Source organism: Micropterus salmoides, unplaced genomic scaffold, assembly GCF_014851395.1.
Source record: "Micropterus salmoides isolate LMB-PRFRI ecotype aquatic unplaced genomic scaffold, ASM1485139v1 Ms_hic_scaffold_1320, whole genome shotgun sequence".
In the NCBI taxonomy this organism is placed as follows: Eukaryota; Metazoa; Chordata; class Actinopteri; order Centrarchiformes; family Centrarchidae; genus Micropterus; species Micropterus salmoides.
The window spans coordinates 8,290-28,027 of NW_024040398.1; the positions used below are offsets into that span (position 1 = coordinate 8,290).

Sequence of the window (19,738 nt, forward strand, 5' to 3'; positions counted from 1 at the left end):
AAATAGTTAAAATTAACAAAACTTAGAGATCAAATCATATTCTGAAGTAAACAGAATTTTCTGGCAGGGGAGCTTTGAACATTTCTTATAGATTTAATTAATACAGAGAACTCATTTCTAAGTGCATTCCAAGAAGGGGGGATTTCACAAAGTGACATGTGTGTATATAATATTTAGTAATAATAATGGTATTATTGATCAGAAATTAATTTGTTTTTATTTAGGACCACACCTAGTTGGACAGATGTGAAAGAAAAGAAATCTATCTTTATGAGTTTGGACGTCAGCCAGTGTGATGGAAATGTGATATTTTACTGTGTTTACTGTTTCACCCTGCATGCTTCATTATTTTATACAAAGGTTTCACTGTGTGGTATTTGATTATTTGATTATGTTACAGCTAGGTGAAGTTTCCCATGGGAAAGATGCTCGTTAGAGAGTTTTCTTATCAGACTGTCCTTGATAGGCCTTCATCTCAGGACAGCTGGTCCCTACTCCCTTCCTCTCCTGGATAGCTGCGTAATACCCTTACAGTATAAAGTCACCTGCTTCTACACTGGCTCTTTGTCTTACACTCTGCAGACTGGTTGCACTCTGTCTGTCTGTGTGACCCTTTGCAAAGAATAAAACCCTTAAAAGACGTCTGGATTGGACTCTTTGTTTCAGAAGACTCACTAAAGGACAAATTTCCATTACATTTGGTGTCAGAAGTGGGATGGTTTGGCAAAGTTTGTCTGGGACCTGAGACGGCCGGCGACTGATCAGCCTGGAGTAAAGTGTCTCAGCCTCCACCTCGCTGACTTAAGAGACGGGAGGGTCGACCGTCCGCGCCCCGGACCGTTGCCACTACCATCTCAAAAAAGAGTTGGACCTACGTTGTCCTTAAAAACGGTGAGTGTCTGAAATAAACTATTAAATTGCATTTGTTTTTCTTTGTTTTTTCTTAGACTTTCAGCTTAAGATTGCTATTTTGATTGTACCATCTCACACGTGGATCCTTAGTTAACAGGGCCGAGCAGAATTACAAGCAAGTTTTTCTCCTCTGTTAACTGGTTGAGCAGGGCTGTGCAGAAATACATTTTTCTCCGCTGTTTTAATTCCTTTTGGGGTTTAAACAGGGCTGTGCAGAAAAAAAAAAGGAACAAAAAGAGGAGCAATAAAAAATATATAAATAAATAATAATAATAATAATAAAGTTAAAAAATATTTGAAATAAAAACAGGAAAACAAGGGTTTCTCCGCTGTTCCAGCAATTTTGGAGTCTTAACAGGGCTGTGAAGAGGACTGTTTTTTTCCACTGTCGACCGCTTTTGCCAGAGTTTGTAGCCGTAAACAATCTGGATTTACAGTGACGACTGTATCTAAGGAAAGGGTTAGAGTCCCTAAAAGACTTGTACAAGCAAAGAAGGATAGTGTGGGAGATGGGAAGTCAAACGAGCAAAATAAGCAAAGGTGAGAGACCTGATTATTCTTCACCTATCATACAATGCATGCAAGAGAAATATGGTGAAGAATGACAAAAACATAGAATTATTGGTGAATTAATTCTGTTTCCTATTCAGTTTGAGGCAATTACATCAGGTAGAAAAGTGATTTTTGTTAAGGGTAAAAAGACAAAGAAGATTTTAAACATAAGCATTTGAAAGCGTCATGCATGTGGAAGACAGGATCAGAAAGTAAGAGAAGGCAAAGGAAGTATGCCAAATAAATGCCTCACAATGAGGGTGAAGGAAAGTGTGAAACATAGAGAGACATACATTAGAGATGAGGTTATGTGTTGGAGTAAAAACTGGTAAACTGAGTGGAAAACAGCTCCTAAAATCCTTCTGCCAGTTGTAAAAGTTATGACTGAAAAAGATAAAACATCTATGGGACAATTTGATAAGTGGGTTGAAATGTGTTAAATGTGAGTTTTAGTTCAAAAATATATATTTGGAGCAGCTAAAGACATGTTTGAAGAGAAAGGAAAGGAGAGATGCAGAAGAGCAGGCAGCCTTGTTCAGAGGAAAAAAAACTAAACAAAAAAAACAAGCTGAAACCTACAATTTAAGGCAGATTGCTATATAAACTAGAATTAAGGGAAACAGAACATTTGACTAGATAAAATAAGGATAAAAGGAAACTGTTAAAAAGACACCATAAGAACAAACTAACACATTATCTCTTCTTTAACTGAGGTACACAAGTCATGGAATCCATTCCGGCTGATCCAGTCCTGGACTCCGCTCCTCCTCATCCGATACGCTCCAGTCCCAGATCCATCCAAGGATGAAGACTATGCTGATGTTAAAACTGCTGCTGAAACACGACACCATAAGCCAGAGAGAGATGATGAACTAATGCAACATTAAAGAGCTACAGAAGCACTGTTCTGCTCCGGTAACAGTAATGCAACACATCGTATTGCCCAGTCATGGAAATGCCAATTATAAAAGGAATATTTGGTATTTGGAACATTGTTGAGGCGACGGGTCACGTGACAGCCTCACATGCAATTGGAGCAGTTTGGAGCGTTTATCAAAGGATGCCATAATGACTTAAAGACAGCTGAGTAGCAAACCAGCTCAAACAACAACTCCACTTTGGAGACCTGCAAGATTTCTACAATCTCAACAAAATACTTCACTCTAGTTTCACAAGAAAGTAGGCTGGAGCACAGAATGGACTCAGTACAGCGATGTCATCATTGGAGAATTGCAGGCCAATCACAACATGTTTGCATTCAAGAACAGATCATGTAGAGCTCTCCAAGTTCACACGATCATCACCTTATGGTCACAGCGGTCTGAAATAAAGTTCATCGGAAAAGAACATGTTCTGAGCGGGACAAGGCCAGAAACTGCTGTTGGAACAAAGATGCCGAATTTCACAGCGTCTTAGTGACAGACGAGAGAACCTGCAAGCTGAAGATTCACACAAAGAGGACAAAAGTGAGAAAACAGCCATCAAAAACTCTGTTCTGAGCCGTCACAGTACGAGAAAACGGACAGTACAGTGGACAAAGGTGGACATTGGTACACAGAGATTGTCTGGACAGATCCAAAACAGATCCAAATGGACTGAGCTGGAGGGGGCGGGACGGACGCCAGTGACAGGAAACAGCTGGGACACACACACACGGGTGAGTCACAATTTCTCACAGAAAAATTAAATCTTAAACACAATGAAACAACAAAAATGATATTAAGTTATTAGTAAATGCTGATGAGCCTGAACAGCCTACATTGGTGATGAATGAGAAGCACCAAGAGTTTTAGAAAGTGTCATTTAAACCTAGCAGGGGACAATGCTGCTACATGATGTGTTGAAAACAGCCCAGAGAGGGGCAGGTTGCATATATGGCATCATGTTGATGAATTCTGATGACATAGTTGCTAAACACTTATTTCAGTTATCAGAGCACTAATGAGTGACGCCACTGCACACACACACACACACACACACACACACACACACACACAGACCTTTAGGTACATGCAGACAGACTCGTTACTCTGCACAATACACAATTCTGACGGACAGGATGCAACAAGTTTTAATTATTATGGAAGAGGGACAGTGGAAGAAAAAAAAGAGAGAGAACTATTGCAACATATTATCTGGACAAGGAGGCTGTGCTGTTGTTTTGTTTCTTCTTCTCCTTCTCTGATCTTAGCTGTACCGAGGGGGAAGTATACACATGGCGAAGCAAAGCCAAGTGATTTGCAAACGGATGGATTTGGGGATAAAGTCCACCCGGAGTTGGCTGACTGACAACAGGCCCGTAAGTTGGAATCTGAGAACACTGTACAGTAAAGAGCAAAAAGTCCTGCTCAGGTTAAAAGAACCATTGAACTAGTTCCTGTAACATCTTTTTACACACCGTGGTTAAAACAATAAACTGTGACCTCATGTCTGAGGTGCAAACTGAATGAGAGTCTATAGCTGTAGTTCACACAAAGTTTGATTTGATGTGTGAAATAATATTTACAAATATTAAACATGTTTTCTTTTGTTCACTGCTGCAGGCTGCAGTGACCTGTACGCACCCACATTTTCACAAAAGATTGTGATGAAGGCCGACCAGCAGAGCGACAGAGTGCTGGTAAATGCATTCGTGCAGCCGCGAGCACTACAGGTTTAAAGATTTCACATTATTGGCTACATCACAGACCACACATTTCTCTGTTGGTGATTTGACAAAGGTCTGTTTTTAAAATGTTACATTTCCCGCGCGGCTGGTCGGTTTCCGTTCTGCAGTCCATCACACGAAGCGTGCTGAGATGACCATTGTGTTGCTAAAGCGGTTCGCCCACAATGGCCACACACAAGGCTGTCTGTCTGTCTCTAACTGCAATTCCAATAGACAGAATAACTTCTCTGGGAATGTGATCAGGATGAGAGTAAAGCTCTCTCTCCCAGTGCATACAAGCCAAAACCAATCACCATAAAGAGGTGATGATGATTTTATGGACAAGGGATCCCATTACTGAAACAAGAGAAAGCTTTCTCCCATGATTCATGGTAAACTAACAGTGCACTTGACTGACTTGAGCTGACGAAGCTGAGCTGACAGAGCCTCACTGACTGAAACGGTTCTCTATAGTCTGCCTGTACTCGGGGACGACAAAGACCTGACCTGCGTTCTTACTTGACTTGACCGCAGGACGATCACATGACCTGTTCTGACGCTACATCTTGGAAGCGAACCAGATGCCTGGTGCTTATTGTCGTGTTGCTTGCTGTGTCTGTTGCTTTATGTCACGCTGGATGTTTCTTTGTGAGCTGCTGCCGTGTTGATGATAAAATGTGATGCACGCTAACAGACTGACCCCATTTCTACAGGAAAAGAATGCCGCCTGCTCGTTCCTTGTTGTTTGATGTTCTTGTTTAAATCCCTTTTTTTTAGCATGGTCCAGAGTTTTGCCCATGCGCTCTCCTCCACAGAGAAAAGGGGGAACTGAATGCAAAACTATGGAATGTGTGTGAGGTGTGTTATCAGACAGCCTGGAAGCTCAGAGGCTGTTTCACACACACAGAGCAGAGTGTCACCCAGAAGAACCATGTGACCACCTGATGAGGGAGCTTTTTAGCTAAACCCAAGCAAAGGCAATAAGTGCTGTTGATGATAGTTGACATGTTTCCAAAATGGACAGACATCAGTGTTACTACAGAAACATGGTGACAGACTGAGACCAGTCGCTTTTTCTTTCAGCAAAACTGGATCCAGTGGCTGCAGGGTTACCACGTTGTCTTAGAGCTGTGGCAGCAGCTGAGGAAGCTGTCATGGCATCACGTCACATTGTTGGTTATTCTGATTTAACCCTTTGGTCCCTCATGCGGTTTCTATGATCTTGCTTGAACAGAAGACCTCTCATCTCTCCACAGCACGTTGGCTCCGATACACCACTGTTCTATTGGATATGCCTAACATCGCTGTCAAACGCTGTAATGTTGTTGTGTAATGTTAAATCCTGCAACTTTGCTCCCCATTCCAGGAGACGGAGAAGATCATAACTGTGTTGCTGTGCTTGAGCAGGTTTGCACTCCACGTCCAGATCTGTCTGAAACACCTCTAACTAACCCAGACCTGATTCTCTTTGATGACGGGTCTGCTTCACGCAATGTTAACACAGGAAAAAATCAAGTTGGTTTTGCTGTAGTCACTCAGCACGAGACACTGAAATCTGGCCCCTTGCCATCTCATTATTCAGCTCAAGCAGCTGAGTTGGTTGCACTCACTGAAGCTTGTAAATGGCCAAAGACAAATCAGTAACTATTTACACAGATTCTCAATATGCATTTGCAACCGTGCATTAAAATCTGACGGTAAGCCTATTCTGCATCATGATAAAATAGCTGCATTGCTTGAAGCAGTGATGTTGCCGTCTGCTATTTCTGTATGCAAATGCCCATACTGATGCAAAAGACTTTGTTTCTACAGGTAACGCCAAAGCTGATGCAGCTGCCCGCACCGCAGCTCAACAGGGCCTGACACACACACACACACACCCTGCACGCAGACACAGACACAGATATTCCTCTGACATTGCATGCTATGCAACAGTTTGCTCCATCAGATGAGAAGCGCACATGGCAACAGGCTGGTTGTAAATATGCTGATGGATTGTGGACTGGTCCCAATGACAAACCATGTTGACCCAAACATTTTTTTCCACATTACGCTAAATTGACACATGGGTTGCATCATGTGTCAAAGGGAGGGATGTTCGATCAACTAAAGCAACACTGGTTCATGAAAGCTTTCACAACATACGCTCACAACTTTTGCCAAACGTGCTCAATCTGCCTAACACACAACACAGGGAGAGGATTGAGGGTTCCCTTAGCGGCACACCCATCGCCAGATAAACCATCTGATCACCTGATGATGGACTTTATTGAGCTTAACCCGAGTCAAGGCAAAAGGTTCTGTTTGGTCATAGTTGATATGTTTTCCAAATGGATGGAGGTTTTTCCAACTTCAAAACAAGACGGTGCAGCTGGAGCTAAAGCCCTGATTTCTGAGATCTTGCCGCGCTGGGGCGTGCCTTCTAAAATCAGCAGTGACAACGGCACACCTTTTGTAAGTGAAGCCATCAAACACTTGGCTCTTATATGGGCATTGATTTGAGACAACATTGTTCCTTCCACCCAGCGAGCGGTGGAGCAGTAGAAAAAGAGAATGGAACATTAAAAGCTAAGCTAGCTAAATGTTGTGAAGACACAGGTCTTCCATGGACAAAGGCGTTGCCGTTGGTGTTGATGTACATGAGAACGAGGGTAAGAACTAGGTCAGGTTTGAGCCCGTTTGAGATTCTTTTTGGGCGCCCTCCACGAACAGGGATAGAGGCAGCGAGCAGAGTACCGCCTGACACACATCACTGTGAGAATGATTGAATGACTTTGTCCTCTGCTCTTGCCCGTCTACATCAGCAGGTTAAAGAGGCCCTACCCTCTCCAGCGACAGAACCACTGCACAGTCTCCTAGAGTCTCCTTTTGTGGTGGTTAAGGACTTCAGAGGAAAGCACTGGAAGGCGCAGAGGTGGAAAGCTGCTCCTGACAACATACACAGCGGTAAAAGTGGCTGAAAGAGCTACGTGGATTCACGCCAGCCACTGCAGGAAGGAGCCTGCACCAGTACAACAACAGATCAACAAGCGTGCACAATCAGCACCTCGTGCTGTGAGTGAAGGAGGGATTGGGAACGCTTAGGCAGCCTTTGTCTCGGACTCACAGGCTGTTAGACAGCAAACATCAGCACAAGGGAGCTAGTGGGAAAACTCCTGGTCTCACCACTGCTGATTTAAGTGACACCGCAAAAAATGAAGAGTGAGTAGCATGGTTGTCTCTGGAAGGAGACGTCATGGGACCCAGTCAGACACCCAGACATGTGTGGCCTACGAGGAGCAACAGAGATGTTTGCTGCCATTGCAACAGCATGAACAGTGCCTCTGTTGCAGTTCTTAGATCACAAGATGATGCACAAAAGCCACCACGACAGAACACCACAGTGAACTACAGGCATTGACATCAAATAGCAGTGTTGGAGGCAAGAGAAGCACCCAAAGAGGCTGGGATGCTGGGCTAATGTTTAATAACTCCTGCTGTATGTTTGTGCCCAACAATACAGCTCCAGATGGTTCGGTGAACCCAGTGCTGGAAGGACTGCGTTCCCTACGAGAAGAACTTGCAGAGAACTCTGAAGTGGACACTAACATGTTCGACCGGTCAGATTCTGTGTTTGCTAAATAAAAGGCCTTAGTGATGCCCACACTAGCAGGTCTAATGATTGCTGTAGCTCTCTGTGGATGTTGCATCATTCCATGTGCCAGAGGTCTGATTGTAGGAGCTATTGAGAAAAGTGTCTCCATTCAAATGATCACACTCGTCTGGATTGGAATCTTTTTCATTCATCTCACATTTCAGAAGACTCACTAAAGGACAAATTTCCATTACACCAGTCATGTAAGGATTTCCATAAACTTTAGTCACAAACATAAAAAATGTGCTCTGTTGTTTCTACATTTGTGTTGCATAGGTGACAGTTTTCTACATCACATTTCAATCTTAGAATTTTAAACTGCATTTCTTTGTTTTTAGGAAGAAGTGGAAATTAAAGATATTTTGTTCTAATAGCTGATATTTCAGGGTTTGAAGTTCTCCTTGTGAAGCCAGGTTACATTGTATTCTACAGATGTTGCCTCAGGAAGGCATTGTTACATTTTTGGTTTAAAAAGTCAACTTGGCCTATCTTTATATTTTGGACTTTGGAGGTCGGTGTGTTTTCTACATTATTTTTAATTAACTGAATAAGAGCCATGGGAATGTTTTATGACACCTTCAGCAATCCAGATTATATCCAACTTTATATATCCAACAATTGACCATATTTGTTTCTCCATCCAGTCGTCCATAAATATAGATTTTCTTTTGCACAACATGAATCTATTGTTCCATAGCAGAACGTTCTGTGGACTAAAATTATGTTTAGAAATCATAGATATATCATATCTTAGAAAAATACAGCATAACTCTTTTTACATTATAGTTAGTGTCGGACTTCAGTTAGAGCGAGTCCTATTCTGCGCTGTGATTGGCCAGCTGTGTATTCAGTTGCATGTGTTCCAATCAGCTCATGTGATGCTGCTCAGCCAATCAAATCTGTCCATTCTGATAAGCATTGCGAGCAGAGTCCACGAGTGAGATACAGAGAGGAAGAGATGAGACGAAAGAGAAAAGAGACTTCACACGGCTTTTAACCAAGAATGTACAGAGTCTCACATGTACATTCTTCCTACGGGCAGTTCAAAACCAACTAGCCAATCAGAAGCAGAGAAGGGTGGGTCAGCGAGAAGCCGGTAAACAGCTCGGGTTCAGCCGTACGTGTTGCCGACCAGCTTGGCAACATGGACTGGAGCGAGAGTTTCAGAGCGGTGAGTTATTAATCTGTATCCATAAAGTTTTAACTGAGCTCTGTCTCTACATCACAGGAACAACTTTCTGTCCACTGACTGCCTGGAGGGTAGCTAGTGTTTGGAAGGGAGAGGAGAGCTGTGTGCTGCAGCTCGCTGTTTCTGAGGGCGTGTCCGAGTCGCCGCTTGGCGAGCGTTATATGAGGCGCGTTTAGCTTTCATCCCTGTGACGTCACAGGGATGTTTGTTAAGATGTGTTGAGTGTTAATTATAATTTTGGTTGAGACTACACTTTGATCACTCAAAGCTACACTTTAGTTAATTTTGTTTTTCTGAACTGAATTGAGCAACAAATAAAATTAATTTATATTAAGATGCACATTTACAAAAACGTTTTTTAAATTTAGACTTTAGATTACTTCAATTTAGAATTTATTATTAGTTATTTATTATCCCTTCAGTTTTATGTAAAAACTGACAGTAAATATGTTATATATGTGATACAGCTAGGCCATACGTTGTGATAGCTACTGAATGATAATGCAAGTTGATGTTCCGGATGTTTGCTTGGTGAAATTTCTCTAACTGGACCTCTTTGAATCAATATTATGTTGCATGCAGTACTAGAGGCTGCAGTTTCAGGACCCCTGCAATCCCAGGGCCTCAGTTATTTTGCGACAGCGCCATCTAGTGGAGTGGTGGTGGTAATCCACAGCAACATGAAGGAGGTTAACGCTGTCTGCTAGCACGTTGGCCGTGAGGCTGATGTCCAGAGCTGTAGGGTTAACCGGTCGACATGCACATAATTAATAATTTAAATTTAGGCAGACACTCTGTGATGGTTGTGGTAAGGGTAATTGGCTTCGGTGGGCTGTCAAGTGTAACAAAGCCAGCTGGCAGTATCAAAGTAAACAAGGGTCCTGAAACTGCAGCCTCCGGTACTACAGCTACATACTATATACACAATATTTCCTAAAATTAATATAAGATTTTAGGAAATATTGACTCCACTCAAATGATTTCTTTGGAAATGGCAGCTTAGAGATGGGTTTAAAAATGATTTATAACAACAGGATGTAGAGAGAGCTTAACGACAAGGAACACTAACGAACCAGCGGTATCGATGACCCGGGATAACGACCCCACTGAGGTTAAATAGCTGAGTTTCCCTGCCAGTCAGTCAGAACTGAAGAAGTCCTTTGGATGAGGGACGAAACGTCTTCCAGTATCTTCAACCAAGTCCAGTTGCCCTTGACTTTAACCTTCGTTGGATAATAAGGCATGTAGTTTAAGCTAACATTAGCATGCAGCCATAAAATAAGACATGTAGTTTAAAATAAGGCATGTAGATTAAAATAAGGCATGTAGTTTAAGCTAACATTAGCATGCAGCCATAAAATAAGACATGTAGTTTAAGCTAACTTTAGCATGCAGCTATAAGATAAGGCTTGTAGATTAAGCTAACTTTAGCATGCAGCTATAAATAAGGCATGCAGTTTAAGCTAACTTTAGCATGCAGCTATAAGATAAGGCATGTAGTTTAAGCTAACTTCAGCATGCAGCTATGAAATAAGGCGTGTAGTTTAAGCTAACTTTAGCATGCAGCTATGAAATAAGGCGTGCAGTTTAAGCTAACTTTAGCATGCAGCTATAAAATAAGGCATTTAGTTTAAGCTAACTTTAGCATGCAGCTATAAAATAAGGCATGTAGTTTAAGCTAACATTAGCATGCAGCTATAAAATAAGGCATGTCGTTTAAAATAAGGCATGTAGTTTAAGCTAACTTTAGCATGCAGCTATAAAATAAGACATGTAGTTTAAGCTAACTTTAGCATGCAGCTATAAGATAAGGCTTGTAGATTAAGCTAACTTTAGCATGCAGCTATAAATAAGGCATGCAGTTTAAGCTAACTTTAGCATGCAGCTATAAAATAAGGTGTGTAGTTTAAGCTAACTTTAGCATGCAGCTATAAAATAAGGCGTGTAGTTTAAGCTAATGTTAGCATGCAGCTATAAAATAAGGCATGTCGTGTAAGCTAACATTAGCACTTGGATTTTTAGAGCAGCTTGAATAATGTCTTAGGGTGTTTTCTCTCAACCTGGACATTAGAAATTGGTCCAAGAGATGGCTGCAGTGGCAGCGTGAAACAAGCTACAATGTAACATTAATATGCCGCTGCACACCTTCAGTTTCCATCCATAACGTGCTTGTTTTGCCACTGACACGCTCAGATAATTATTCTTAGTGTCTGACAACATTATGGAAAGGATCCCAGCTGAGGTCAAGCTTTTGTTAAAGAGTAAGATCCGTTTTGTTTTAACATGAAACATCCCTGAAATCGCCAAACCCACCAGACTCTATTCAAATTAACTGTCATTTTATCGTCATAAAATACACATTTAAAGTCGACAGGAACAAGATAAAACCTTCACAAACCATCTTAGTTGTCTAAGAAAATAAGAAATGTACTGAAGTATAAAGGGTAGCTGTATTAGGAGTGCAAATTACAATGTGATGTCCAATCTCGCATTCATGAGGTATATATAACTTATAGCTCTAATAAAGGCCTATAATTGTCTTATAAGCAATAATTAATCAATTAATAGTTTATTAGGCTTTAATTAACACTTATATTGTTGTCTATAAGCATCCTATAAGGTCTTATAAGTGTCTTATTAACTGTTAATTACTGCCTATTACAAGCACCTTAAAATAAAGTGTTACCTACGTCTCATTTACAGAAAATAAAGCAAAAACTTTCACATCCTGTGGAATTTACTGGTAAGGTAGGAAGTGGAACAGAGAGAAGTGAAAATCCAGAGCTGCGAGGAGACGGAGAGATTGAGGGAGGAGCTAAGCTGTTAGTGAACTATAGAAGAGAGAGGAACTTCCATATTCAGCAGAGTTCAATACACAAAGCAGAAACATTCCCTTTATTCAACATGCTGTCATTGGACTATTATGTACTTTCTCTACTGTTACTATCCATTCTAACAGGTATGTGAGATCCTGCTGAGAAAGTTTCATTACTAACTTTTCTGGATGGGATTCATTTGTTGAGTCTTTTACAACATGAAATAACAGAGTTATCTCTTCCTTCAGGTGTCAGCTGTGAAGAACTCACTGCAGTCAGGAATGAAGAGTTCACTTTAGAAGGCAGCTCTGTTACTCTGTCCTACACATACTCTAAAAAAGCTGATGGCACTGATTATTTCTTCTGGTATCGACAATATCCAGGAAAACCACCAGAGTTCCTCATCTTTCACTTTGGAACACAAAATGCAACAAACTCTAGATGGTCTGCTAAAGTGAGTGATGATAAAACCCAAATGGATCTGCAGATCTCCTCTGCTGCAGTGACAGACTCTGCTGTGTACTACTGTGCTGTGAAGCCCACAGTGACAGGAAACACCAAAACTCTGTACAAAAACCTGACAGCTCCTCTGAAGATTTACTCACTTCAGCTCCTCCTTTTACTGAACAACAGCGCCACCAAGTGGACACTGACAACACAATCTAATGACAAGTTACAATATTACTCCTGTTATTAATAAAACACAGTTAATCCAGATCATGGTGTTTAATTGAGGCTATTTCTGTACAGTAAGGCACTCCACAAGGAAGTCTTCTTCTACACAGAATGCTTTGGTATCACTGATGATGAGACAAACTAAAATGATTACAGACCCATGTTGATGAATTAACTATTCCAGGGTGAAAAGTGGTTAAAGAGACTTTGTTGTAACAGAAAGTTCACATGTTAAAGCTCCTCATTATGAGCTGCTCTGGATAAGAGCATCAGCTAAACAGCTGAGATGTAAATGTTGAGAGTTCCTCAACAGATGATGAAGAGGAAGGGCCAATGATGTGAAGGCCCAGATCCATCAGAGTATCAATGTTCTTCCTCTCTCTCCTCCCCTCTCACTGCAGACATGAACCACTGGCTGAGAAACATCCTGATTCTGACTCTCTGGCTAGGTAACTCTTTAAACCTACTGATTGTTCTCCTTTAATCAATCATCTTTATTGATCCATCTCTTCCTCTGCATGTTCTCTTCTTCCCCAGAGTGTAAAGGAGAAGACAGAGTGACCCAGCCAGCAGGAGATGTCATTGCTGCTGAAGGAGACACAGTTACACTTGGCTGTACTTTTGAGACGAGTTACACAGGTCCAACTTTGTTCTGGTACAAACAAGAAGTAAATGAGTCTCCTAAGTACATGCTGAAAAGTTACTCAAAAACAACAGATTTTGATGCAGAGTTCACGAAAGACAGATTTAATGCTACAATCAAGGATAAGTCAGTTCCTCTGAAGATCCAGAAGCTTCAGCTGTCTGACTCTGCTGTGTACTACTGTGCTCTGCAGCCCACAGTGACAGGAAACACCAAAACTCTGTACAAAAACCTTTGGAGCAAAGACAACAGAATACTCCACAATGTCCACTAGAGGGAGTCACACACTGTTAAACTTCAGTGGTTTATGATACAGTCAGGATTTGTTTTAGTGGTGATAGAAGCAACATTAAATGAAGCGCTACAGATAAAACACAATAAACAAATAACAGAACTTGAATATGTTCATAGTATTTTCAAAGTATCTCCAATAGTACTCCAGCAGATTGTTTTCACAGACAATTGAAATGCTTGGTGATTGTAACCATTGCAAGCTTTAAGCTGTGCTGCCTGGTTTGAAGCAATATGTAGACTGTAATACTAAACCCCCATTTGCACCTCTCACCATAATGTCCGTTTAATTCCCACCTACAAGTCCCTGCTCAAAAGCAGGACAGCACAAGTAAAACTGTACTTGTTTGGAACAATGATGGCATTGAGACCTTAAAGGGAAATGAAGCAGTCAATCAAGTTTACATCATTTACACAATGGATTTCCACTACGATCGACAATTATACAAGAAACATGACAAATGTAAACGTATAAAAGACAAAAGAAAAGAAGAACTGTCATATCTTTCACAGAAAGGGCGCCACCATTGTGCAGTACTATAACCTGCAATGTCACGGGGTTGGTTGGCTTTAAGGCTCTGGGTGAGAGATAGTGAAATACAGAGCCAGTGAAAGAGATAGTGAAAGACAGAGACAGTGAAAGATAAATAGTGAAAGAGATAGTGAAAGATAGAGATAGTAAAAGAGAGATACTTAAGAGATAGTGAAACAAAGACCTAGTGAAAGACAGAGCCAGTGAAAGAGATAGTGAAAGAAAGAGCCAGTGAAAAAGACAGTGAAACACAGAGATAGTGAAAGAGATATTGAAGAGATGGTGAAAGACAGAGATAGTTAAAGGTAGACATAGTGAAAGAGTGAAAGAGATAGTGAAAGACAGAGAAAGTGAAAGACATAGTCAAAGACAGAGATAGTGAAAGATAGACATGGTGAAAGACAGAAACTGTGAAAAAGAGAGTGAAAGAGATAATTAAAGATAGAGATAGTGAAAGAGATATGGAAAAGATAGAGATATTGAAAGATATAGTGAAAGAGATAATGAAAGAATGAGAAATAGTGAAAAAGATAGGGAAAGAGATACTGAAGAGATAGTGAAAGAGGTAGTGAAGGAGAAATAGTTAAAAACAGAGACAGTGAAAGAGATAGTGAAAGAGATAGTGAAGAGATACAGAAAAGATAGTTAAGAGATAGAGATATTGAAAGATATAGTGAAAGAGATAATAAAAGAAATAGTGAACAAGAATAGTGAAAGAGATAGTGAAAGATAGAGATAGTAAAAGACAGAGCCAGTGAAAGAGGTAGTGAAGAAGAGATAGTGAAAGTGAGAGATAGATGGATGCCACGAACAGAGGACAACCAGTGGAAACTCAGAATAGAATCAAATATAATAATTGTTTTGAAAGGTTTTCAAATTATTATTATTTTCATTGTCAGTTATTTTAGTAATTGTTCCTTTATTTGTTTTTTTTATTTGTTTTTATTTCACGTTTATGGGTAATGGGGTTCGCGATGTAGCAACATGTAAAAGGAGATGGCAGACATGAAAATATATTTTGAATGCTTTTTATATGCTAAAGCAAGATTAAATAAATGTAATAAAGAATTTCAAATGTCACAGTGAAATATATCATTATCAAAATATTGCCTATAGACACACGCACACACCTGTCTATAGATTTGTCTCACTCTTAACCCTGCCTTGGCCGACCTCGTCCTTTCTCCCAGTACTGTATCCTTCTCAGATCATTTCCCACACAGTTTTGAACCTGGTATCTTATTTCCTCTACCTGCAGCTTTTGGTGTTCAGCAGTCTCTCTTCAGCATCTCCCTCTTATTTTATCGTAGCAGTCAGCCTTGGCAGCGGCTGCAGCACTACAGCAGGTCAGTCACTGTGAGCCAGTTCCAAATACTGTCAGCAATCTTTACATCTTGTCATGGTCACATATTTGTTTAATCAGCTAATATCTCCTAAGTTTGTTATAATATCGATAGTCACAGATCACCACCTGTAGTATCAGCAGCAACAACAACAGCATCAGCAGCAACATCCCCAGCAACACCATCAACAGCCCACAGTGTTTAAAGCAAGAGCTGGGTATTCCCTGTGTTTCTTTTTCAAAACTGTGTCATACCATTCGCTGATGTATCAATACAGAAGCATCAGTATACGCATATCAGCAAGGAATACATAACGATATATTTCTGTATCAATATTTTGAGAACAGCCCTATTTAAATCCTTGTTCCATGTGCCCCTTTTATACTTTGAGTACCTGCCCTGGTTCTGATAGCAGGCACTTTGAACTGTAGCCCATTTGTGACCTGAGATTATGACTGCTTTGTAAAGTTAAAAATGTCCTGTTTAAATAATTTGGAAGTCTACCTAACATATCTTTGCAAGTGAAGGGATGACCATCCTTCCAGTCTGTCCAATATACAATGATGTATATCTGAGAGCTGAGTGATAAAGGGGGTCAAGTTTGGACAAGGTGGACAGAGAGGCAAACCTGTAGGTAGTGTCCCTATAATCAATCTGTGGCGGAAAAAGGCCAGCAACTAAGTGTTTTTCTAAAGCCATGGAAAAGCAGGACTTTCACCTATACAGAAAAGTCAACGTGATAATCAACATGGTATTTAAAATTTAGGTTTTTTGTAAAACCAGATACCCAGATATTTGTAATTATCAACAGACTGGATACAGACTCCATACAGGGTCGTGATGGAGAGGGGTGGTACCTTTGTTCGCCCAGTGGCAAAAATCATAACTTTAGTTTTGTGGGAATTTAAAAGCATCTTCAAATCTGACAGAGCATATTGCAGGGTATAAAAATCTGCCTGCACATTTGAAAAGGCAAACTCTGCTGTGGGGGCACAGGAGTACAGAAGTGTCTCATCTGCATACAGATGATCCTTCCAGAATTTAAACATCACAAACATTATTAATGTAAACTAGGAAAAGCAAGGGTCCCAAAACTGAGCCTTGTGGAACACTTTTCCTAACAAGGACTGGATCTGAGATGTTGTTGCCATGTTTAACAATTGTACAATGGTCAGGTAACTGTGGAACCATTTAGCCGCTTTGCATCCAAAGCCTGCTCTCAAGCAAAGAATAAAATACTTAAAGATGTCTTGACTCGATTCTTTATATCAGAAGACTCACTAAAGAAAAAGTTCAAATACATCTGACAATAAATTATGGACTGTAAGTTTCATAACTTAATAATAAGCTGGTATGTAACGTCGGCCAGAGTCCCACTGCACTTTCACATCCAGACAAGGATGGACAAACACCTTAATGTTTCACTCCAAAGCCTGAGTCATGACCAGTTTCACACCAGTGTTTGGAGACAGAATAAGCTCCATGTTTGCACAGACTGCCTTCATTTGTTAGAGGGGGAGATGTCCAACCATAATTAACACAAACATCTCTGCTTTCACTGTCAGTAATGCGGCAGCTCCAGAGATGGAAGCACCTAAATCAGCCCTTGGAAGAGTCTAGAAAGGACGTGACTGCCCCATTGTGGGAGTGAGGGAGTGTTTGCTGAAGCCTCTGCTTTCACTGTGGTAAACTGGTGGTAGCAGCTCTTAACCATTCGCTCTCAGTGGAACATCCTGTTTGAAATGGTCGACACCACCGAGCTGGTTTTGGAGATCCTTATGTGTTCTGAACAGGCTTCATATTTTAGCCCTTTATCTGGAGAAGCTGTGGACAGGCTGGCAAACTGACAGGCCTTTAATATGATGCTGATACCATATTAAAAACATTCACTAATTGATCCTAATTGTCACACTAGGAAAGGAGAGAGTGAGGAAAATGTGTTGAGTGTAAAGTTGTCAGTCGGGGAATAACACAGGGCTGTGAATGAGCCCCGTCACTGTGATCAGGCTCCTCCTTCTAATCCACCAACTTAGTGTTGATGAAGACTAAACAGAGAGATCACAGCCTTCTTTATACTTGCTGGAGCTCACAGTTCCTCAACACTGCAGATATGACGCCTCTGTTCATCTCAGTGTTGCTGGCTGCTGTGTGCCTTGGTATGAACACAACTCTGGTTCTCTGATATCAATCCAACATTGACATGATTCTTTAACAGCACACTGATACTGTTTGTTGCTGTTTTACAGAATGCAGAGCACAAAAAGACAACGTGCTGCAACCAGAAGGAGACGTGACTGCTGCTGAAGGAGAGACAGTAACACTTGGCTGTCTATATAACAGCAGTTCATCAAATGATTATCTCTTCTGGTACAAACAGGATGGAAACAACAGCCCTGAATTCATACTGAGCCGCTTTAAGATCGGTGAGGGGAAAACAGAGGACGAGTACAAGGAGAGATTTTCATCCACACTGGATTCCACCTCAAGATCAGTTCCTCTGAAGATCCAGAAGCTTCAGCTGTCTGACTCTGCTGTGTACTACTGTGCTCTGCGGCCCACAGTGACAGGAAACACCAAAACTCTGTACAAAAACCTTTGGAGCAAAGACAACAGAATACTCTGCAACGTCCACTAGAGGGAGTCTCACACTGTTAAACTTTCAGAGAGAATCACACAACAAATACTTAAACTTCTACAAACTGAGAGACAAACACCAAGGACGTCCTCTCTCTCCACTGCTGTTTTATTCCTAAAATATAAACTGGTTTATACAACTTGACATTTTAGTCCTGAGGACAAATAAGACACATATTGATAATTAATAACTTTAAGTGACTCTTAATATATTTTTCTGATAAAACCCAGTGGACCAACACCAGCAGACGACATGGCACCCAAATCATCACTGACTGAAGAAACTTCATCCTGGACTTAAAGTAACTTGGATTCTGTGTCTCTCCACTTGTGACTCTGGGACCTGGATTTCATCTAAAAGAGGACTCTGGACCACTGAGCCACGGTCCAGTTCTTTTTCTCCTTAGCCCAGGTAAGACTCTTCTGACTATCTCTGGTTCAGGAGTGGCCTGACACTAGCAATGCGACACACGAGGCTCATTTTCTGGACCCGTCTGTGCCTGGTGGATCTCGATGACTCCAGCCTCAGTCCACTCCCTGTGAAGCTCCTCGTCGCCCCTGTTGCTTGTGCACCTTTTCCTACCACACTTTAACCTTCCAGTCAACTTTCCACGAACATGCTTTGATCCAGCTCTCTGTGAACAGCCAGCCCTTTCAGCAGTGACCTTCTGTGGCTCCTTGTGGACAATGAGTGTCTTCTGGACAACTGTCAAGTCAGACGTCTGAACCAGGCAAAGGTTCTTCTCAGGTCCACAATTCATTATTTGCTGTGCATAATAGCATGTAATTAGCTGTGAGATATCTTCAAGATTTTAAAAAAGGCCTGAAAAGTTTATCTTTACGTGTAATTAACCTACAATACATGAAAGTTTAACTTTGGACTTAAATTACAGAACAAAATGAACTTTTCCACAAAATTCTAGTAGTCAAGGGAACATACGGAGACAATATCCTTGTGTCATAGTAAGTTCAAGCGGGTGATGGAACACAAGTGAGTGGGCAGACCCAGAACCAGACACATGGCAGGTTCAGGTTTATGGTTTTAATAATAGAAGAGTACACTGACTTACAGCAAGCTGAGGCAGGCCAAGGTCTAAACAGGTGGACAGTCCAGTCCAGGTTGATGGATGAGGATCAAACCCCAAAACAAAAACACTGCAGCACACGCTGTGATCGGAGAAACATTCGCTGCAGAATCCATTTGTTGAGGAGAGTGACAGTCCTACACCTTACCGACCTAGCTAACCCAACACCATAACAATGACTTCAAATATTATGTCATATTCTCACCCACAAACTAACGGTTGAATAAACTGCTCCAATGCAAAGTTTAATAGCCGACCCTTGCTGTATGTTATTACTGTTTTTTCCTTCATCACATTCTCCAGTGTGGACAACAATGATGACAGTACATTGCAGTTTCAGTTTGATCCATTTCCCAGAAGCAAACATCTGCTGGACGCACAAATATTTTATAGCTTTAACGTTGGTGGTTCAAAAACAGGCCCGCCCACTGAAGTCCAACTCAACCAATGAGATTCTTTGCGTCTCCAGAGCAGAAATGTTTGAGGAACTAAAAGCACAATCAGCTTGATGTTGAGGAGAAGGGCTGTGCAGCAGAGAGGCTGTTTAGTTTCTTCATTCTACTGCAGTGGAAGAACATTGCTCATCTGCTGTCTGTCTGGCTTTAACAACTCCAAAGACATGTTGCTTTACCTCTTTTTACTTTGCTCTCACTTCATAGGTGAGTGTTGGAGCGTTTGTGTCCACAGAGTAACACTGTACAGCTGCCATTTTCCACTGTCTTCTCCTCTCAGCCTCATGAACAATGTTAGTCTAATGGCTTCATTTGCTCTACTTTTTCCAGGAC

At 41.1% G+C, this 19,738-nt stretch overlaps 1 long non-coding RNA gene and 2 gene segments (V, D, J or C); all 3 read left to right on the forward strand.

Moving 5' to 3' along the window:
• The first annotated feature begins 649 nt into the window (after positions 1–649).
• On the forward strand, positions 650–8,125 carry LOC119901469. Its single transcript, XR_005444210.1, has 2 exons — positions 650–891; positions 6,916–8,125. It is a non-coding gene; the product is annotated as an uncharacterized LOC119901469 (long non-coding RNA).
• A 4,700-nt stretch (positions 8,126–12,825) lies between these two features.
• On the forward strand, positions 12,826–16,885 carry LOC119901470. The segment is given in 3 exon segments: positions 12,826–12,874; positions 12,963–13,292; positions 16,800–16,885. Coding segments are annotated over 3 exon segments (462 nt in total).
• A 49-nt stretch (positions 16,886–16,934) lies between these two features.
• On the forward strand, positions 16,935–17,943 carry LOC119901472. The segment is given in 2 exon segments: positions 16,935–17,390; positions 17,481–17,943. Coding segments are annotated over 2 exon segments (507 nt in total).
• Positions 17,944–19,738: the final 1,795 nt, after the last annotated feature.